The 21,129-nt window shown below is 38.0% G+C and overlaps 6 protein-coding genes and 1 long non-coding RNA gene across 11 annotated transcripts; 2 read left to right on the top strand and 5 right to left on the bottom strand.

Moving 5' to 3' along the window:
- Positions 1-706: 706 nt before the first annotated feature.
- AT5G59732 lies at positions 707-2,972 on the bottom strand. Of its 2 annotated transcripts, NR_143361.1 has the most exons (2): positions 1,628-2,972; positions 707-1,529 (listed from the first exon to the last, which is right to left on the bottom strand). It is a non-coding gene; the product is annotated as an other RNA (long non-coding RNA). The 2 variants fall into 2 exon arrangements; NR_143360.1 differs by having other exon boundaries at positions 741-2,972.
- On the top strand, positions 752-3,047 carry EXO70H7 (exocyst subunit exo70 family protein H7). Of its 2 annotated transcripts, NM_001037028.1 has the most exon segments (2): positions 752-2,775; positions 2,786-2,975. In NM_001037028.1, 2 exon segments carry the CDS (start codon positions 918-920, stop codon positions 2,824-2,826), a joined length of 1,899 nt encoding a protein of 632 aa, NP_001032105.1. In that variant the 5' UTR covers positions 752-917; the 3' UTR covers positions 2,827-2,975.
- A 574-nt stretch (positions 3,048-3,621) lies between these two features.
- HSP18.2 (heat shock protein 18.2) lies at positions 3,622-4,599 on the bottom strand. Its single transcript, NM_125364.3, has one exon. The coding sequence runs from the start codon at positions 4,288-4,290 to the stop codon at positions 3,805-3,807; it is 486 nt and encodes a 161-aa protein (NP_200780.1). The 5' UTR covers positions 4,291-4,599; the 3' UTR covers positions 3,622-3,804.
- Positions 4,600-4,839: 240 nt separating this feature from the next.
- VIP2 (VIRE2 interacting protein 2) lies at positions 4,840-9,544 on the bottom strand. Of its 3 annotated transcripts, NM_001345367.1 has the most exons (14): positions 9,338-9,544; positions 8,751-8,837; positions 8,534-8,642; positions 8,273-8,451; positions 7,819-8,191; positions 7,181-7,375; positions 6,966-7,064; positions 6,589-6,677; positions 6,406-6,486; positions 5,844-6,254; positions 5,703-5,755; positions 5,564-5,605; positions 5,336-5,474; positions 4,840-5,245 (listed from the first exon to the last, which is right to left on the bottom strand). In NM_001345367.1, the coding sequence occupies exons 2-14, from the start codon at positions 8,763-8,765 to the stop codon at positions 5,186-5,188; spliced, it is 1,845 nt and encodes a 614-aa protein (NP_001329954.1). In that variant the 5' UTR covers positions 8,766-8,837; positions 9,338-9,544; the 3' UTR covers positions 4,840-5,185. The 3 variants fall into 3 exon arrangements, with proteins under 3 accessions (NP_001329954.1, NP_568912.2, NP_001329955.1); NM_125363.3 differs by having other exon boundaries at positions 8,751-9,544; NM_001345368.1 differs by lacking the exons at positions 4,840-5,245; positions 5,336-5,474 and having other exon boundaries at positions 5,500-5,605; positions 8,751-9,515.
- A 1,717-nt stretch (positions 9,545-11,261) lies between these two features.
- On the top strand, positions 11,262-14,539 carry AT5G59700 (Protein kinase superfamily protein). Its single transcript, NM_125362.3, has 2 exons — positions 11,262-11,628; positions 11,809-14,539. Exon 2 carries the CDS (start codon positions 11,820-11,822, stop codon positions 14,307-14,309), a length of 2,490 nt encoding a protein of 829 aa, NP_200778.1. The 5' UTR covers positions 11,262-11,628; positions 11,809-11,819; the 3' UTR covers positions 14,310-14,539.
- A 164-nt stretch (positions 14,540-14,703) lies between these two features.
- AT5G59690 (Histone superfamily protein) lies at positions 14,704-15,448 on the bottom strand. Its single transcript, NM_125361.3, has one exon. It carries the CDS (start codon positions 15,271-15,273, stop codon positions 14,962-14,964), a length of 312 nt encoding a protein of 103 aa, NP_568911.1. The 5' UTR covers positions 15,274-15,448; the 3' UTR covers positions 14,704-14,961.
- Positions 15,449-15,809: 361 nt separating this feature from the next.
- Positions 15,810-20,410, bottom strand: AT5G59680 (Leucine-rich repeat protein kinase family protein). Its single transcript, NM_125360.3, has 13 exons — positions 20,049-20,410; positions 19,397-19,937; positions 18,636-19,111; positions 18,351-18,495; positions 18,192-18,263; positions 18,027-18,098; positions 17,860-17,928; positions 17,598-17,761; positions 17,260-17,510; positions 17,042-17,168; positions 16,888-16,953; positions 16,612-16,801; positions 15,810-16,529 (listed from the first exon to the last, which is right to left on the bottom strand). The coding sequence occupies exons 1-13, from the start codon at positions 20,128-20,130 to the stop codon at positions 16,121-16,123; spliced, it is 2,664 nt and encodes an 887-aa protein (NP_200776.2). The 5' UTR covers positions 20,131-20,410; the 3' UTR covers positions 15,810-16,120.
- Between the last annotated feature and the right edge of the window lie 719 nt (positions 20,411-21,129).

The following is a 21,129-nucleotide window of genomic DNA, read 5'->3' as shown; positions in this document are numbered from 1 at the left end:
CGGTTCCAAAAATACAAATCTAGTAGAAAGCTAACTAACAGTTTGTATCATAAAAAAAGCTAATTGTGTTTTTCCATTACATCCGTTAAATATATTAATACAATACTGATAAAAACTAACTGTAACACACGTACTAACATTCATTTTATTCTAAAATTCATACCACACAAAATTTTGCTGTCCTGATTTGTGCACGAGAGTTTCCAAGAATTTAAGATCATCGTATCACTTATAATATATATTTTATATTCAACAACTCTCTCAAACTAATTGTTTATTGTTTAACCAAGAATCATAGATCATAGATGACGTACTTACTTAGTACTTAACCCAATCAAAGCCAAGGATTTTTCAGTTAAGGGTATATTAGTTTTGCAATTTCGTGACATTTAATATTGACAGTTTTAGGATATAAACATTAATTCTTACGAATCCTACAGATTTACCTTTTGTGATATTTTGGTAATTTGGTTGGTGAATTACTACTAGTGTATTTAATAGCACCTCTTTTCGAAAACGGTAAACTATGCAAAATTCACAGCTGCAGATGAAAGCAGCAATAAATGTAAAAATAAAAACTTCGTCAGAATTGACTTTCCCCAATGTCTTGTCTTATTTGACACCGCGTTTGACTAATCAACCATTCTTCTCCACATATCTATACGTACACTCACATATACGCATATACGTATATTTCATTGAAAAAGCCGTCGTTTCTATAATATATATAGCTCATTCCTCCACCTTCCTCATCTTATCTACTTCACTTTTTGATTACAAAAACCAAACAAACAAACAACAAACCAGAAGTTTTATTTTTGTTAAAGAGTAACCAAAAAAAAAAAACAGAGTACCTTCTTCTTCACACACATAAAAAGAGACGGTACCAAAAAATAAAAACAGAGCAAACCACAAAAATGGGGAAGCATTTATTCCGATCATCTCCTCCACCGGAGAAACCAACAGCTCATCTCTCTCTCGCGGAATCAGCTGTTCAAGAATGTATGAGCAACATCAACACCGTCATATCAAAATGGACTTCTCCGGCTGCTTCTTCCTCCGACGACTTCCTCTTCTCCACCAACAGTCGTCGTGAAGCAGAGGAGTTTGTTACAGCCGTTAGACATCTACAAAGCACGATGCATCGTTTGGTTTCCGTTAACCCTTCCTCGGAGAAGCTAATCTACGCACAGAATCTAATGCAATCGGCGATGAAGCTTCTCGAATCAGAGTTTCATCGTGTTTTAAAAGCGAACCGTGAGTATTTAGATCCTGAATGTGTCTCTGTACGTTCTTACAGATCATCGAGATTCAGTACTTCGACTACGACTAGTGTCTCCGATTCCGAAGACGAAAGCAGTTACGAAGAAAACGCCGACGAAGAGCATAGATTCTCCGGTGGAGATTCCGACGCAATGGATGATCTCAAGATGATTGCTGATTGTATGATCTCTACCGGCTACGCTAAGGAATGCGTTAGGGTTTATAAAACCGTACGGAAATCGATTGTTGATGAGACGCTGCATAATCTGCAAATGGAGAGATTCAATCTTCATCAGGTTCAGAAAATGGATTGGGAGATTCTCGAATCAAAGATCAAAACATGGCTAAAAGCTGTGAAATTAGCTGTTAGAAAATTGTTCTTCGGTGAGAGGATTTTAGCTGATCATGTTTTCTCTTCCTCTGGTTTAATCGTTGAATCTTCTTTCACTGAGATTACTCAAGAAGGAGCATTGATTCTCTTCACTTTCCCGGAATATGCTTCCAAGATCAAAAAGTTAACTCCGGAGAAAATGTTTCGGTTTCTGGATATGTATGAAGCTCTTGCGAATCTCTATGTTGAGATTGAATCAATCTTCTACTTCGAATCAGCTGCTGCGGTTAGATCTCAGGTGATAAACTCGTTAGCTAGACTCGGCGATGCGACGAGGTTGATGATGACGGATTTCGAATCGGCGATTCAGAAAGAAACCTCGAAGACTCCGATCATCGGTGGTGGTGTTCATCCTCTGACTCGTTACGTTATGAATTACCTCTCCTTCCTCGCTGATTACAGTGATTCCATCGCTGCGATATTCGAAAACTGGAAGCTGAGTGTGCCGACGCCGTTGCCGGATTCTTTATACATAAGCGGCGGCGATGAAGCGAATCCGGAGGATCTGTATTCGTCTCCGGTCTCTGTACGTATCGCTTGGGTGATTTTACTCACGCTTTGTAAAATCGACGGTAAAGCTCAGCCGTATAAAGACGTTGCTTTGTCTTATCTCTTCCTCGCTAACAATCTCCAATACGTCGTCGTTAAAGTCCGATCGTCGACTCTGAAGGTTCTTCTCGGAGACGATTGGGTGTTTAGGCATGAAGAGAAGGTGAAGCTGTATGCTGATAAGTTTGAGAAGCTTGCGTGGGGGAAAGTGCTGGATTTACTACCGGAGATTCCGACGGATGAGATTTCGCCGGAGGAAGCTAAGGTTTTGGTGGCGAGATTCAACGATGAGTTTGAGACGTCGTACCGGAAACAGACTTCGTGGGTTATACCCGACCCGAAACTTAGGGACCAGATTAAAATCACGTTGAGTCAGAAACTTATGCTGGTTTGTACCGAGTTTTACCGGATGAACCGGTTTGCATATGGTATGGTTGGAGATAATGAGGCTATTTCCAGATATACCCCTGAAGATATTGGGAATTACCTCTCGGATCTTTACTTTGGGTCTAGAGGCTCAGGGAGTGTTTCGACAGCTGGTGGGTCTGGATCCGGATCCGGATCCGGAACTGGTTCGTCGAGTACGGGTAAAGCTCGTGGCGGACGTAGTAGTCATTGAATGAGAATCTCGTGATATTAGTTTTTTTTTTTTCTTTTCTTTAATTTGTGTGGTTATAATGTAACCTATAGTGATTGATGTGTCGAATATCTTATTCAATTATGTGTGTACAGATATATGTTGAATTATTGAGCTCTTCTTTTCTTAAAAGCAAATCATTCGATTACTTTTGGAACTTTGTGATTTTATCAACGACAAAAGAAAGTACAAAGATTATTGAGCAAATAGACAATTAGACATATACGTAAAAGACAATCATAAGTAGCTCTCACTCGTGAATCTTTTGACTAACTGTAATTTTTTTGGTGGTATATAACTTCATGTTGGTACGAGTCCACATTCCACAATACAATAAAAATAAAAGTAAAAAACAAATTGCAAATGCAAATTGCTTATGAAATAAATACGAAGCTGACATTATTAGTACATAGACTACCAAAAAATTCTAAGAAACAGAAAGGTCGACACGATAGGAGGGTCGGTGAATCTAATCAGGTTCGCATTAATGCTTTAATTAGGCGATTCCCGATACGTAGTCTCACGTTACAATTAGTACTAAAATAAACGTAAACCGAACTTAATCTCCTCATTATGTGCCATGTTTTAAATCATTTGTTTTGCGGTTATTACGCTTACTTTTTTCTACATCTTTATTTTATAAAATAGATCATGAAATAGCATGATGAAGGGAGGTTTATAGGTCCCTCGCCTCGTTTTACTCTATGAGCCCATCTTATCTTTAATCATATTCCATAGTCCATACCATAGCACATACAGTAGTTATATGCTGCAGAAGAGATCCAACAAAACATTCACAATGGATTATAGAAACATTTGTTTATTCATTATAATGAGATCTTACATTCATTTAATATTAGAAAAAGCCACAAATTCATAACACAACAAGCCAAGAAAAAAACACAAACTTAAGCACACAAGCTTTTTATTTGACACACCAAATATTTCATCTTCATCTTCATATTCAATTAGCCCCGGAGATATCGATGGACTTGACTTGAGGCTTCTTCTCAGGCGCTTTCGGAACCACAACCGTAAGCACACCATTCTCCATTGTTGCCTTCACTTCTTCCATCTTTGCATTCTCCGGTAACCTAAACCTTCTCATAAACTTCCCACTAGCTCTCTCCACACGGTGCCACTTATCGTTCTTCTCTTCGTTCTCCTTGCTCCTCTCTCCGCTAATCTGCAGAACGTTCTTGTCTTCAACCTCAACCTTGACTTCTTCCTTCTTCAGGCCTGGCAAGTCCGCTTTGAACACATGTGCCTCCGGCGTTTCCTTCCAATCCACTCTTGCGTTTGTAAACGCTGCCACATCACGAGCGGTTGAAGCGTTTGCCAACGCAGAAGATGGCGTGAAGAATCCTTCGAATGGATCCCATAAGTCTTGCGAGAACGGATCAAAGACGTTTGATCTGCGTCCTCCAAAAATGCTTGGAATGAGAGACATTGTTCGTTGCTTTTCGGGAGACTTTTGGTTCTTGATTTTCCTGCTGATTTGATCTGATTAGCAAAGGACATATTTATAGGGAAGTTAGAGGATGAAGAGAGAATGTTCTTCGAGTTTCTTGAATAGAATAGAAAATGCTCCTTTTTCTAAAACCTTCGCTTGGAGTCTTTAGAACACATACACAATGATCACTGTGGTGAAATGACCAGATTTTTCTTGGCATTTCAGGAAGTTTCGTTTGTTGAAACAAGACCGAAATGCAATCCTTGGTTACAATTAAAACTACGTGCCGTTTTGCTTTGTTGTTGTATTATCCTCTTCGAGATACGGGCTCAGTGAAGCGGATCTTCTTTGCAAAAGCCCATTTCTTAATAGGTCGGAAGTGGAATTTAAGAAAATCTAACTCAGAGAAAAGAGGACAAAATCAAGATTTAAGATTATTAGCTTTTCGCCAAAGGAAAACTATAGTAAGTTCTCGCAATAACAGTTGGCACTAAATTTCCGAGAATGTCAACAATCTTTTAATGGATTTTTTTGTCTCCATATATACAAGAACTGAGCCACGTTTTTGTGACAAACATAGACAACATATTTACTAAACAAGTAAACTAAAAAAAAAAAAAATCTAAATGATTCGATTCAAGTATCAGTTACTGTGATCAAAATCTCAACTTATTTATTGCCTGTTCATGTCATGCTTGAACCAGAAGAAATGACCATGGAAAGTAATTGTGATTACCTTTTTGGGAAACTTGGGGTTAAAAATTGAAAATGTGATATGTCATGGTTTTGGTTTCTAATCAATAGAACTTGCATGAAAGAAAGAAAGAAAGAGAAATGAAGAGAAAAGCTTTACATTGTAAAGATGCTACTAATTGAACAAACCTACTTGTCGTCAAAGCTGCAGCAAGCTTGGTCTCTTTTCCATAAGCTCGTACTTGATAACAAAATGTTCCTGCGATAACCATCACCAGCAAAATTCACTCATAACACTGCAAATTCGAGAACAAGGAAATAGATATTCCTGCAATAATCGTCGGCTTACCTTTCTCACTGTTTTGAACGAATTTGGATCAAGGTATTCGTATGTTCCTCTTTCATATGTAGCTGCCCTGACTAAAGGTTCCCCGACTCTGAAGAACCATACTCTGAGTTCCTTGTGGTAAAACCAACCTCTTTCGTAACTGCAACATGTCAATCGAACTCAAAAGTCTCAGCCAAAGAGAGCGGAGTAAACGAATAGATCAAAGATTACAGTAGAGAAAAAACATACAGTTCATCTGCTGCGTACAGCTGTGCTTCATCTTTTGGCATACTGGAACAATAATTAGAGCAAAGTAATAAGTTTAAAAGCCCAAGGTTAATTTAGGAGTTGGGCAAATGTGACGCTGAATGCTGATCTAATAACAGACCTGTAAAATGTGTAGAACAATAACTCGTAGGAGAACCTTTTGAAACTAGCTCGCTGCAACAAACGGAAATAATGACACATTTGTTAACAAAATCGAGAAAATACTTTGTTGGTACTACTCGCAACAACAGAGGGAACTTACAGTTAGAGGCGGAGGTTCTGTGGCGTAGTAACAATTTGGTACTGTGAACTCGACCTCGCTCTTTGCCGGTTCATTTGTCCAAGGAGACGCAAATGTCTTGTAGAGATTTCCAGTTGAATTCAAATCCAATCCTAGCGTCGTCAAGTCGATGCCAAGAGCAAGTGAGGTCAATTCAGGGTTGCTCCTGTTTAGTACGTCTAACAAGCCAAGCAAGCAAAAAGGATCTGCCTCTGACTGTGTCGATTTCATCTCAGAATCTCTAAATTGGTTGATTGATGACATCTGTTGCACAGGGAACTGGGATTGATTTTGATGTTGCTGATACTGCTGAATAAGCTGATCATAACCAATACTGGAAACTGCATTAGGCGAGCTTAGAGGTCTAAGGCCAAGACCCTGTAGCCCACCAGTCTGGTATTAAATAAGAATTAAATGATAAGATACGGTAGTTGGAGCAAGTGTGGCCCAACCACATGATGCAGTACCATAATAATATGAGATATGCAAATTGAAGAAAGTTCCGGCTTGTATACATATAGGGATAGGAGAGACTGCCACTCACAGATGAAGTATGTTGTGGCTGTTGTTGTGGACGATGTGATGAATATGTTGCTCCCAAGTTGAAACCACCAGATCTACCCATCTGCAAATTTGCAATATCCAAACATTAATTCACATCAACAACCATATCAACAGAAAAAGGCAGGACAACACTTTGTTAACTTCGAAACAGTCTAAAGCTTACAGAAAAGTTTTGAGAGTGCATCATTGACATAGCATTGTCATGCAGTTGTTCTTTTTGATGCAAATCCATAGGATACTCAGAATTACCACCTGCAACAAATCTACTACGCTTGTGAATGATCCAGCAGGTTTAGCTTACATCATTAAGAAGCACATCTTATCATCTTTCTCATGCAATAAGCTATAATATGAAGGAAGCTAAGAAGTTTATGAACTTGGAAACGGACTTTCATGAGATTTTGGAGAATAGCATAGAGGAAAACTTTTCAAGATAGGGGAAACTAGAGACGATATTCCTCACTACGTGCACATAAAGTCTGCAAGACCCAACTTTATGCACAATACAATACAAAGTTATCGACAATAAAAGACCAGCACCTTTATATCCAGGAAGGGCAGGAAAGTCTTCATTTTGGATGCTGAACTCCTGGTTTTGTTGGACAAGTGGAACTCCTAAACCTTGTTTCCTCAAAGAGCCTAAAAACACCACCGCAAGAGTATGAGGAAACAAGACATGATTTGGAAAATCTTTTCAAAAACTTATGTTATATTAAGTATATGAATTTCAAAAGATCTTCAGATAAACCGACTACCTAGATGTCCTTGAGTGCCACCAGCAGACCCAGGACGACTTGTCAGCTGGGGAAAATCGTTGTTGATGTCAAATAGAGAGCTGTCGTTAGGATGATCACTGAGCATCATATTGTTAACTGACTGAACATGATTCTGCGAAAGCGGGCCACCACCAGTATGATAGGAGTTCCCCAGCATAGACATGACCTGAGATCCTGTACCATACAATTTTACAATTAAATTTTTACTGCTATTTCCACATACAGCAGCTGCTAACTAATTGCATGTTTAATTAAATAAGATTTTGTGTAAAGTAAACAAGCTCGTCTTACAAAGTCCAAACAATCCCAGAGTACTGCTTTCTCTACATTCTAACGTACTCACGTGAGTCTAGAGAAGTATAGACTACAAAAGCAAAACAAGTTCAACTGCTGATATCAATCCTACCCCCTAAATGACTAATTATTCTAACTTATTTTCCACAGGACCTCCTAGCTACTAGACCAGTAAAAAGGTGTACTCCATGAAGCAATATATTCTATTTTATTTACAATGCTATAACAAGAAGTTAAACAAGGCTCGGCTCAGTTGTATCAAATGAAAGGCAAAAAAAACCTTGAAGACAGCAAATGGAAAGGACTCGATAAATCATATATACCTTGAGGAAGTACTCCACCCATCATTCGGTTCTGTCCCTGAACATTTAATCCTGATCCGCTATTTGCTGCCAAATTTAGTCGTGAAGACAGACCAGGAATAGACAATCCACCAGAGCTAATATTCCTCCCCAAGTTACCTCCACCAACCATGTTTCCCATTGAATTTGTTATTCGAGGACCTGAATTTCCCAACAATTGGGATATTCCCATCCCTGGAACACTATTCCGATTACTGAGTCCTGCAGATGTAGAGAGAATTCCAGGAATAGAACCACCAACTCCATTAGCGTTACTACTGAATCCAGGGTTGCCAACAACATTAAGACCTCTATTTGGGATTCCCGAATGCCCATGTGAGCTACCATGGGACAACTACAAAGCAATCATCGTATAATATAAGACACAGATTAAGAACAAGAGCCGTTTTTTCACAAAATTTTAAACAACATGCACCTGAGAGAGATTAACAGGTAGATTATTTGAAGCAAATCTTCCACTGGAAAAACTCCCATTAGGTTGTTGAACTCCGGCAGATGGTATACTATTCATACTTGAGTTTCTTGATGTAAGTGTACCTTGCATGTTCCCGACATTATAGTTCCCATGAATATTATGAAGTCCCTGAAGATTTCCTGCATGAAGAATATGTAGAAGTTATATAAGTTCAGAACGACGCAAAATATAGAAGAAGGTCAAGATAAGAATAACACCCACCAGTATGATGAAAAGAGGGAGACGGTGCACCAGATTGTCCAGAATAAGAAGCAGTAAACGATCTGCCCGAACCATCTGGTAAATTCGAAGCTGAACCATTGAGAGATGACTACAAAGGAAAGAGCACAAGAGTTGATGGATGAGAAATGGTACGCATAATTAAGCAAACGTTATCCTAAGCACACTAAAAATATTCTCAAGGTGAATAGGAAGGTACATGAAGGTTTGACATTGCACTAACTGACTGACAATCTCACGTGAGACAATGTATCATTCGGTGACAAGACGCGAAACCGCCTACAATCTGAGATGGAATAAACGATTACTCAGAAATGAATAGCCTGGAAAAAAGGAAGAATTCAATAAACCAAACAAAGGAGACATAAATCTTATCAACCATGGTGCAACAACAGACGAAGCTACTGTATAAACTACATATTGTTCAAAGTAAGATTGAAATTCTCATCCTTTGAAGGTTTATACACAGTAAACTTTCATCTAGAAACAAGAAGATAATGAATCAGCAACCATGAAATAAACTTCTAGCAGGAAATCAGAAGTCCAGGAAACGATTCAGAACAAGAAAAAAAAACCTCACGAGGATCCAATAAAGAAAAAAACAATCAAACGCAAGCGTAATTCAACAGTTGTAATAATACGACTGAGCAACAACACAGGATCCTAAATTCAGCTATCGCGATGCAAATTCAATAGTAAGATAACAAAATTGAACTCCGAAAACCCTAGAAATGACGTTGTTTAAATCTGTTCACACTCAACAGTAAAAAGGAGAAGGATGCGTACGGAGGAAGAAGAAGAAGAAGAAGAGAAACAGTGCCCAATTAGAAAACTCTGGAAGAAAAATTGAGAGAAAGGGTTAAGAAGAATCCGAAGAAGATTTTTCGTGAAGTTTCGTAAATTGGGAAGAAGCGGAGATTTTGATTCAATTTGGTGCCCTAAATCGGAAAACGGATATAGGAACGAGAGAAGAAGCAAGATTTAGAAAATTGGGATCGATAAATATTTTATTAAATAAAATAAATAAAGGAAACAAAATATAAATATTAGTTTTGTGCCGAATGATTGGTGATGGAGGGAACTTTCAGAGGTCACGACAGGCCCCACGAAACCTTCTTACTCAGAAAGAGTGTCTTTTGTAAGGAGAAAAATTCCTTATTTGCGGATCCATGTTTGGGCCTATTTGACCAGGCCCATTAGATACACGATTCACAATTTTACTTCCAAATCAAGAATGATGTTGATGTTTTACTTTGTGGAATCATGAAATCGTAGTGTAAAAGAAGAAATACTGAAGTAGGTGAATTCTGTTTACAAGATTACGAAGCCTAAATCAAACAAAACGACAAAATTGTGTGTTTTGAAGGTTGTAGTTAAAGCTAAAAGTGTTGAATAGTAACTATGCCTCTTATTCAGCTATGAATGCTAAGATGTTTTGTATTTAGTTAACATGAAAATGACGTTAGATCTTTCAAGATAATTAAAATAACGTCCATTAATGCAATTCAATCATATGATCTAAGCTTGTCAAAGTTTACAAAAAATAAGAAAAAGGCCGTTTCTTTAGAAGATAAGTTATTTTTGCATGGGCTTTAAAATATCACTAAGTAATCTTAGCACAACATACAACTCAATTTATGTTAATATGTGTAAATTTGAATTTTATGTTGTATTTGTTTTAAGTGAATCAATATAAACAAATCTAAAAGTCATTCTCCTTGCGACATCTCAACCAATTTTTATTTTATTCTTCTTGATTATGCTTTAACATAGTATAGAATTGTTGTTTCCACTGTCCAAACAAATGTGTCGGTAGACAACACAGGTCCACAAATATCATTTTAGGCTGAAACTATTTTGTACAACATATGATACATGCTTGAACTTGGATATTACACACGACACTAACACAAGCACTAGATTATGTAAATGATCATTTATACGTTGATATCCAAGAATTATATTATAAGTTCCCAATTGTCAAGAAAAACATAGTGGGCTCATCATATTATAGATAATTTTAGTAAATATAGCGACATCTTATCGATCCTTTCAGATAAACTCTATTGTATGTCATGTTCCATTTAGATGAAAAGTAGGGGCGGTTAATGTCGTCATTCTTCATTTATATCCAATCTAGAACTTCTAGATCTTTGACACATATATGTATGTGACCACCTCATTTCATTTAAAATCTTTAAGCTTCTGTTTCGTTTTGATTTATGAAAAATCTCAAGGCTAAGTAGTGTATGATACTTTAAGTATAAAACTTAATAGCTCAATTAACTAGTAACAAAAACTTGAAATGAGACTATTGTGACAAAAAAAAAAAAACTTGAAATGAACTTCCAACAGAACGAACATGGAATAGTAAACTCATGATAATCTATTTATAATGCATGAACAGATGCCGAAAAAAATCATGTGTCCCGTGCTTTCTTCATAAATATGGTCGGAAGTTTGGTATATCCTTAAAAAAAATTACACAACCTACATATGTTGACTTTTTTTCCAACCTCCACTACCATCCTTAATTTTTTGGAATAAAGAAAGTATATATTTGAGATTTAGCATATGTGACTGTGAGTGACGAACCGACGATTGCATACAAAAATGATATTATAATTATAATTATAATTAACAAGAAAAATATATAGTATTGTTGTAGAGAAAAAGTTAAATTATCGCTATTTCTTTACAGATTAAAAAGTGGTAATGTAACATACCCACTAACGTTTGTGCAGTTTTTTATGGTAAAATCTGGGAAATTTTCGTCTTCTTCCTAACTTTCATAGCCATCAGAAAAAATCAGACTGACAATTCAATTCAATCCCTTCGTCTCCTATATTTGCTCACGTCAATTTATTTGTCGTTGCATCTAATACACAAATATTAAATTAATAACTTTTTATATATTCATGTTTGCAGAGTTCACAAAAAAACCCATCTCTTGTTTGTTACTACTCTGTTCCAATTTCCAAACCCAAATTTTATTACACAAAAGCCAAAATCTGGAGATCAATCTATCAGCTGATCCTCAACTTTTGTACCTTTCATGGAACAATTTACTCTTTAAGGTACAAAAAATTTGTTTTTTTTGTTACTTAATTTTATCCGTTATGATTTTATTTTTATCTGTCGTTATAAAGTTGTCATCTTTGGTAAAACAAAACCGTTGATTTGCTCATGTCGTATATCCCTTGAATCTAGCTGATAGATTCTTTGTCTATTCCCATCGAATTATTTAAAATTTCCAGGTTTTGTGAAGATGGGTGGTGAAAAGTTTGGATTTTTGATTTGGATTTTATCGATTCCTTGCTTAATCTTCCTCTGCTATGGATACGTACCAGTGGATAATTACCTCATCAACTGTGGATCATCAACCAACGTCACTGTCACTAGTCGAGTGTTTATCTCTGATAACCTTGCTTCAAACTTTCTAACCTCTCCTAATGAAATCCTCGCCGCCAGTAATCGCAATTCAAATTCAGATATTTACCAGACGGCGAGAATCTTCACCGGAATCTCTAAGTACAGATTCTCCGTTGCTAGAGGCCGTCACTGGATTCGTCTCCATTTCAATCCTTTTCAGTACCAAAACTTCCAAATGGTCTCAGCAAAATTCTCTGTTTCTTCAGAAACACATGTTCTTTTGAGTGATTTCACTGTGAGTTCCAGAGTTATGAAGGAATACTCTCTGAATGTAGCTACGGATCATCTGGAGCTCACGTTTACTCCCTCGGGTGATTCATTTGCGTTTCTGAACGCGCTCGAGGTTGTTTCGGTTCCTGATACGTTGTTCAGTGGTGATCCTTCCTTTGCAGGCAGTCCTGGGAAGTTTCAGGGCTTGTCATGGCAAGCTCTTGAGACGGTTTATAGAGTGAACATGGGCGGTCCGCGTGTTACGCCTAGTAACGATACTCTTTCGAGAATTTGGGAGCCTGATTCTGAGTTTCTAGTTGAGAAGAATCTAGTTAAGAGTGTGTCTAAGATTGCATCTGTTGATTATGTTCCTGGTTTTGCTACAGAGGAGACTGCTCCTAGAACTGTCTATGGTACTTGCACCGAGATGAATTCTGCGGATAACCCGTCTAGCAACTTCAATGTGACTTGGGATTTCGATGTTGACCCGGGTTTTCAGTACTTTCTACGGTTTCATTTCTGCGATATCGTGAGTAAAGCTCTAAACCAGCTTTACTTCAATCTTTATGTCGACTCTATGGATGTTGTTGAGAATCTTGATCTGAGCTCTTATTTATCCAACACTTTGAGTGGTGCATACGCGATGGATTTTGTCACAGGATCAGCAAAACTGACTAAAAGAATCCGTGTGAGCATCGGTCGATCGAGTGTTCACACGGATTACCCTACTGCGATTCTGAACGGATTAGAGATCATGAAGATGAATAACTCCAAAAGTCAGCTCAGTATTGGAACATTTTTGCCCAGTGGTTCAAGTTCAACCACTAAGAAGAATGTTGGTATGATCATTGGTTTAACGATCGGCTCATTGCTTGCTTTAGTGGTTTTAGGAGGTTTCTTTGTGCTGTACAAGAAACGAGGACGAGACCAAGATGGTAATTCAAAGACTTGGATTCCTTTGTCATCCAATGGAACAACTTCATCCTCAAATGGAACTACACTTGCAAGTATAGCTTCCAATTCCAGTTATCGAATTCCTTTGGTAGCAGTTAAAGAGGCCACAAATAGCTTTGATGAGAATCGAGCAATTGGAGTTGGTGGTTTTGGTAAAGTGTACAAAGGAGAGCTTCACGACGGTACAAAAGTAGCTGTTAAAAGAGCGAATCCTAAGTCTCAGCAAGGACTTGCAGAGTTCAGGACAGAAATCGAAATGTTGTCACAATTCCGTCATCGCCATTTGGTTTCTTTGATCGGATACTGCGACGAGAATAACGAGATGATTCTGGTTTACGAATATATGGAGAATGGAACATTGAAGAGTCACCTTTACGGTTCAGGTCTTCTTAGCTTGAGTTGGAAGCAACGTCTTGAGATATGCATTGGATCAGCAAGAGGATTGCATTATCTCCACACCGGTGACGCGAAACCCGTGATTCACAGAGACGTCAAATCCGCCAACATATTGCTTGACGAGAATCTCATGGCTAAAGTTGCAGACTTTGGACTGTCTAAGACCGGACCGGAGATCGATCAGACTCATGTGAGTACCGCGGTCAAAGGAAGTTTCGGATATCTTGATCCAGAATACTTCAGAAGACAACAGCTCACAGAGAAATCAGATGTTTACTCTTTTGGAGTGGTTATGTTCGAGGTTCTCTGCGCGAGACCTGTTATAGACCCGACACTTACTAGAGAAATGGTGAATCTAGCGGAATGGGCAATGAAATGGCAGAAGAAAGGACAGCTTGAACACATCATCGACCCGTCACTGCGGGGTAAGATCAGACCTGACTCGCTTAGAAAGTTCGGTGAAACAGGGGAGAAATGTTTAGCTGACTATGGAGTCGATAGACCATCAATGGGAGATGTGTTGTGGAATCTTGAATACGCTTTGCAGCTACAAGAAGCTGTCGTTGATGGTGATCCAGAAGACAGCACAAACATGATCGGTGAGTTACCTCTACGGTTCAATGATTACAACCATGGAGACACGAGTGTTAACTTTTCTGTAGCTAAAGAGGGACGGTTTGATGAAGAAGAATCGAGTGTTGATGATAGTTCAGGTGTTTCCATGAGTAAAGTTTTCTCGCAGCTGATCAAATCTGAGGGACGTTAAAGCGATGATAAATTGGAACCAGAATATAGAATCTTTGTTCTGCTCTAGCTTTTCTTCTGTACATTTTTTACGATTAGACTATGATTTTCATTCAATAACCAAAATTCTGAAGTTTGTCATCAAGTTGCTCAATCAAACTTGTACCGGTTTGTTTCGGTTTTATATCAGCTCACTGTTACACTTTAACCAAAATCGGTTTATGTCTTAATAAAGGAATTGAGTCGGTTTAACTCATATCCGTACCAATGCGACGTCGTGTCCGCGTTTCAGTAGCTTTGCTCATTGTCTTCTACGGGAACTTTCCCGGACATAGGAACCGCCCTTTCGTTATCCTCATCCATCGTGAAATCAGGAAATAAATGTTCGAAGATTTGAGGTCAAAAGTCGAATTTCATGTTGTCTCTTCTATTTAGATACAAAATTGAAGCAATTTTCACCAATTTAATGCCAAAATTTAAAACAACGCTGATAAAGTGAAACTTGATTCGATTTATATTTCAACCGAAACTGCTGAAGCAAGAAGAAAAAGCGTAATTACACATAACAAGAACGCTACCGCAAACTACTAAACGCCAAACCCAATACAAAAGTAAAACGCAGACGCTTAAGTGAGAAACCCAGAAAACACAAACGCGGATCTGAAAAACTCTAATTAACCACCGAATCCGTAAAGAGTCCTTCCTTGCCTCTTGAGAGCGTAGACAACATCCATGGCGGTCACAGTCTTCCTCCTAGCGTGCTCGGTGTAAGTGACAGCATCACGAATCACGTTCTCGAGAAAGATCTTGAGGACGCCACGAGTCTCCTCGTAGATGAGACCACTGATACGCTTGACTCCACCTCTACGAGCCAATCTTCGAATCGCAGGCTTGGTGATTCCTTGGATGTTGTCTCTCAGAACCTTCCTGTGACGCTTGGCTCCTCCCTTACCCAAACCTTTTCCTCCCTTTCCACGACCCGACATTTTTTCAGCGAAGATTTAGTTTATCTCGAGAGAAATTGATGTCTGTAGAAGAAGAAGAACGGTTAAGAGTAGATTTGGGTGAGAAAGATGTGAAATTGTTTTTATAGGCAAAGACGGAGAGTCTATTTTTTGAGCAATCAGATCGCATATTAAATCTAACGGCTGAGATATCGATCCGTGTGTACAATAAAATGATGTATAAACCGTCGATCTGTTTTAATCGACGGTTCATATTAGTGATCCGCGTGATGGCAGTGATAGCCACTAAGAATCGTCTTTTGTTTTACATGTGGCGCCACAAATTAGGGTAATGAAGCGGCAATATTTTGGAACTCGGAAAATAAAATTGCGCCATCACATTATTTGAAAATTTTCACATGCTTTTATTTTAAAAACCCACGAATTACAAGTTACAACCGAAAAAGATTTATAATATAGTGATTTATACTAATTTTGTAGTAGCTTAATGTATATTGATACTGGAAAAACAATGACAATCATATGTTAGTATTATCAAGTTATCGTATTGATATTGATATTGGAACATACAATGGGTATTGCCTTCTTTCGACCATAAATATCACCAAATTTACAAAGTTTGTGTATACCAAGTTATCAATTGTAAATGGGATGTCAACATTTTAATTTCCCTTTGAGAAACTATAGACCACAAGAACACACTTCAATAGATAAAGTAACTATTTACATAAGAGGTTTTAAAATCACATTAACAAAAATAATTACCAACCGGCACTCACAAATACAAACAGAGCACACGACATGTCAAAGCCACAAGTAAATTCGTTGAGTGGTGGTTTCATTACAATTGTGTCACTTGCAGCACAAACTATCTTGCTCTGGGAATCATCTCAGCATCAAAGATCATGCTCACTTCAGGGGAACTTAGTGTATCCATGCCTCGACTCATATTTCTCCTCGAGTTTTCAGACACGAGACACTCTTTTAGTTCAATAACAACATGAGACATGGTTGGTCGTCTTGCTGAGGTAGGATCCGCGCACGACATTGCTAGCTCAAGAGCTCTCCACGCAGAACGAGAATCATAATCACCGTTAAGCTTTAGATCCATGATCTTAGCAATATCTCCTCCGTTAAGCTCAGACCCTACCCATTGTGTTATGTGAGACTTTCTGCGGTTTCGATCAATCACTGCTTGGTTTGTGATCATCTCTAATAAAACAATCCCGAAACTGTAAACATCACTTTTCTCACTCAACCGACTTGTATGGTAATATCTACAAGGAAAGCGAATGGTATATACTCTTTAAGTATCGACGAAAGAAAAGAAAAGTTTCAGCACTGTTAATTGATTCTTACTCTGGATCAAGGTAACCAGGAGTACCAGCAATCACCGTCGAAACATGAGATTCACCTCCAACAGGGAAAGATCTCGAGAGCCCAAAATCAGCAAGTTTGGCCTTATAATGCTCGTCCAGCAATATGTTTGTAGTTTTGACATCTCTATGAACCATTGGTGGTGTGCATCCAATGTGTAAGTACTCCAAACCTATGCAAAATGATTCAATAATATTAAATGATTCTTGTAAAACCAATCGAATGGATTCAAGTTCTACAGTGTAACTTGGTACAAACCTAGTGCTGCCTCCGCCGCTATTCTTAGCCGAGTACCCCAATTGACGATGGGTTTACCTCCTTTTCCTATATATCAGACCATTAGATCCTTTCATGTTTTCATGAGTTCATGATACATATTATAACCATTATAAAATGTTACATCAAGTTTTACCAGACAAATGTTGTCTTAAGTCTCCATTGGGTACAAACTCGTAGATAAGGGCCAAGTGGTCTCCTTCATCACAATATCCGACAAGGCTTACCAAATTCGTATGGTGAACTCTCAGAAGAAGATCAACCTAATGCATTCATGCAAAGGAAAACAAAAAAACCCATTAGGTTTCTGATGTTGAAAACAGATACTAGTTGGAAAGATTGTACTGGAAATACCTCTGCCTTGAACTCTTTATAGCCTTGAGTTGATGATTGTGAAAGTAGTTTAACAGCCACCTGTTCAGAACCATTTACAGTACCATGGCAGACAACGCCAAATCCTCCTTCCCCTACAACTCTTCCGAAATTATTAGTCATTTTCGTAACCTCTGAATAAGTAAACTTTCTCTTTTTCATCTCGATTGACGGCTCAGGTGAGTTAGCATAAGGAACATTCATCGTTGGCCTACTTGGACGCGGGAGAACAACTGTTAGATCATAAATCAGGGGTTAGAAAAAACCAAATCCATTAGATTTATCGCTTTTCTAGTTTGATATGTCTCTCTTGCAAATACCTTCAACAGCCGACGGCTTTTTCTTTCGGAGAAAAAGTACAAGAACCAGCACAACAATAAGAATGGCTGCAGAACCAACTGATGCAACTATTGTTACTGGAAAGCTCTTGCCAGATTTGGTTTCAGTTGAACCAGGGGAAATAAGCCTGGGGTTTCCTTGATAACTACAAGAAACAAGTGTTTTTTTCTTAGAAATCAAATGCACAAAAGGGTTGTGGATAATGGTAAAGAAAGTTCATAATATATGTGGGAAGCTTCTTACAGTAGCTCAAGTCCTTTCCTTTGTAGAGATTGAGGAATTGTACCGTTAAGATCGTTCCCGCTTAAGTTTCTGCAAAAAAAAAAGAGAAATTGTGATACATGCATGAACATGATCCAAGGTGGAATGTGAAAAGCATTTTGGAAAATATGTTTTTGCGAGAAACTTACATGACCAACAGCGATTTCATGTTGCTTAGAAATTCTGGCACCTCTCCGGTCAAGTTATTATTCGACAAGTCCCTAAAGTTAACAAGAGAGAATATAATACCATATTACATCCAATTTTTTTTTTTGCATACACGTAACATTTGATCAGCAACAAGACATACTTACAGCTTTTCTAGTGTCGTAAGATTTTGAATGGCAGCTGTTATCGTTCCAGTTAAACCACTTGATGACAAGTTTCTGGTGAAATTTCCAAAACCATATTCAATAATATGATCATGATCACTTATAGATCCTGATGTGTATACTAGTGAACTAATGGCTTACAAAGTAGTGATTCTTGGTGGCGTGGTTATATCTGTGATGCTGCAGTTTAAACCATCCCACATAAACTGTTGAGGGACGCATGGATCGCTTTGCCAGTTGATTCTACTCAATTCATAGGTGGCTTGGATGTTTTTCACAGCAGAAACTGTTATATAAATGTTTTGGTGATGTTAGAAAGAATACATAAAACGTTTTGAATACTCTTTTAGAGTTTATAATAAATTTCTTTCCATACTATCATAAGAAAGCATAGATCGTATTAGCATAACCTTGAAACACACGTACCGTCGGTTTCATTTGTTTCCAACTGCGGAAACTGAATAACTTTGTAGACCTCATAAGCGTTAAGTAGAGGTGGAAGAGTTGATCTGTTGGTTCTTATCAGCTGTAAATTGCACTCCCCTCCTTCACAAGTATTCGGCGACACACTTAGGATAGTACTTATTGCTAGCTTTGGAGGAACCACAGGGCCAAAAAAAAGTTTCCCATTTAGTAACATGTTGAATTCCCTGGTTTCATTTGCCTGCAACTCTTGGATCTCAGAAAAATGGGCGTATACGTAATACTGTTCATCGGGGTTTACTGAACTCCATTCATTCGTCAATGGCGCACTGGCATTAGTTGGAATGGCCGCAGTAGTGAGAGCGACTTTTGGTGGCTTATAGTCATTGGAATTTCCCACATCGCTAGTGGTGTTAATTTGTGTCCACTCTGTATCAAAGAACGAAGTCCATTGGCGGTCATAGATATCATCAGGGTACCTGAGGATGGGAACAACATCGTTTCAGCAGAGGAACATAAAAATAAGATGGAAAATCCGAAAATATCATTTTTTTCTTATCTTAGATCTTTAGAGACTTTTTCTGTTTTAATCTTTGTTATAAACCTTTTCTAGTTTCTAAAAAAAATTATTTTCAATCCACGTTGGAAACAGATACACACTTGCAAAAACAGAGGAGAACAGAGCCAAAAACAAAACAGAGCAAAACAGAACAAAGAGCGAAACAGAGCAAAAAGAGGAGATGATGTTCAGTTGAAGTTGATACCTTAGAGAAGAATCAGACTTGCTAAAATATTCTCGATAGTAAAGTTTCAGAGAGCCAGACTTGGTGAGATAAGTACCACTTCCCATCGGCCGTACTTCCAAAACCGATATTAGCGGTGTAGTTTCCCCAGTCTTAACAAGACAAACCTGCAACTTGTTTGATGTTGGGATGTGCATGATCTCGGGACGTGTACCATTCACTTGTTTTGCCAAATCTATCGTGGCCCATGGATTAGGTCCAAGATACAGATCAAACTTGGGGCCAGTGTCACGACCATCATAATTTCCATATACAAACCGAGCCCTGATAAGATGATTTCTTCCCTTCTCAACGTTTAGATTGTAGCAGTTCCGTTTTCCGTCTGGAAAATATCTCATCGTCGTTGATGGCTTCAGGAAGTCAGCCTCCAGATTTGCTTGAATCCTACCAATTTTTCCACTCTGGATGAATGCTGCGTCCGAAGAAAACTGCAATCCAGTCCTCGGCTCTGTATAAGGAGATGGTTCATTCGCGGGTAGACCACAATCCAAACTGATGAACCCTGTTACGAGACATGGAAAAAAAAACATGAATGTTGAAAATACGATTAATAAGAACAAGAAGATGAAGAATACACATATATATGTGTCAGTTTAGGCATGGATTATGTTACCTTGTTGGCTTTGAGCTTGAGAAATATGAATGATGGCCAAAGTTCTGATAAGGAGCAACAAGAGCTCAAGAGACCTCTCCATATTTTCTTCTTACCCACCAATGACAAAAATCGTTGCCTAAGCTCAGGAAGATAACAAGAGGATATATAAGCAAAAAACAAACTGGAAACTAAAAGCAAAGACTTTTTCAAGTCATGGCTTTTACAACTTCACCATGGGAAGAAGAAGAAGGATAAGAGGATAACAATGTTCCAACATCACTATTATGAACTTGACTGGGGTCATTTGTGGCATTGAACATCAGTATAGTTTCTTGGTCAGACAATATGCAATTTACTTCAAAAGAACTTGTCAAGTACACAAAAAAGATATTGGTTTAATAGCCACCAGACTACCACAATGATGCATGAAGAAATGTTCAAAAAGAGTTGACATTCTAATGGTCGTTGACTTATATATGTAGTAGACCTGACTTTGTTTCAAATCATATGAATAAAAAGTGAGAAACCACAACAATATTCAGCATTATTTAGGCACACAATGATCTATATATGCTGACTAGATATTACAAAGCAAAGTAGGTCAGCAGGAAATAAACAAGGTTTATAACAATTAGCCCTTAGGCTTAAACATGATGGATAATGACCAAAAGGTGTATTCTAATGCAACTTCACCACGAGAGGAATAAGAAGAATAAAAGGGAGATAATGGTCCAACATCACTATCATGAAAATTGTGTATATCAGTCTAGTTTTTAGTTTCCTGGTCAGAAATATGCAACTTGCTTTTAGTATAACTTCCAAAGAATGTATCAATCACGCAACAAAGATATTGGCTTTAATAAGCCACTAGACACTCAACACCATGACAACATGAAGAAATTCTGAGAACTGGTCAATGGTCGTTAATTAGTGTCACACAAAAGGCTAGTGGCATGATGGCATCAATAGCAAGCAGACTCACCAGTCACCAACATTATGATAGTTGACTAGGATTGAGAGACCTAGTTCTGTTTCATAGGCAGGAAAAAAAAAAAAAAAAAAAATTAGAAATGGGTAAGTGGATTAACATGAGAGAAAA

The sequence above is a fragment of the Arabidopsis thaliana genome, chromosome 5, assembly GCF_000001735.4.
Source record: "Arabidopsis thaliana chromosome 5, partial sequence".
NCBI lineage: Eukaryota > Viridiplantae > Streptophyta > Magnoliopsida > Brassicales > Brassicaceae > Arabidopsis > Arabidopsis thaliana.
Note: the sequence above shows the minus strand (reverse complement) of the source record. Positions and strands in the feature narration are given on the sequence as shown.

Excerpts from the sequence above, each read along its gene's own strand:
- EXO70H7 (NM_125365.2), top strand. The coding sequence starts at position 918 with ATGGGGAAGCATTTATTCCGATCATCTCCTCCACCGGAGAAACCAACA.
- HSP18.2 (NM_125364.3), bottom strand. The coding sequence starts at position 4,290 with ATGTCTCTCATTCCAAGCATTTTTGGAGGACGCAGATCAAACGTCTTT.
- VIP2 (NM_125363.3), bottom strand. Across the intron at positions 6,678-6,965 it reads TGCCCTTCCTGGATATAAAG|GTGGTAATTCTGAGTATCCT; the intron begins GTGCTGGTCTTT and ends GATTTGTTGCAG. Across the intron at positions 5,475-5,563 it reads CTGTACGCAGCAGATGAACT|TTACGAAAGAGGTTGGTTTT; the intron begins GTATGTTTTTTC and ends GACATGTTGCAG.
- AT5G59700 (NM_125362.3), top strand. The coding sequence starts at position 11,820 with ATGGGTGGTGAAAAGTTTGGATTTTTGATTTGGATTTTATCGATTCCT.
- AT5G59690 (NM_125361.3), bottom strand. The coding sequence starts at position 15,273 with ATGTCGGGTCGTGGAAAGGGAGGAAAAGGTTTGGGTAAGGGAGGAGCC.
- AT5G59680 (NM_125360.3), bottom strand. The coding sequence starts at position 20,130 with ATGGAGAGGTCTCTTGAGCTCTTGTTGCTCCTTATCAGAACTTTGGCC. Across the intron at positions 17,929-18,026 it reads ATGAAATCGCTGTTGGTCAT|AAACTTAAGCGGGAACGATC; the intron begins GTAAGTTTCTCG and ends TTTTTTTTGCAG. Across the intron at positions 17,511-17,597 it reads AAAGCCGTCGGCTGTTGAAG|TTGTTCTCCCGCGTCCAAGT; the intron begins GTATTTGCAAGA and ends ATGATCTAACAG.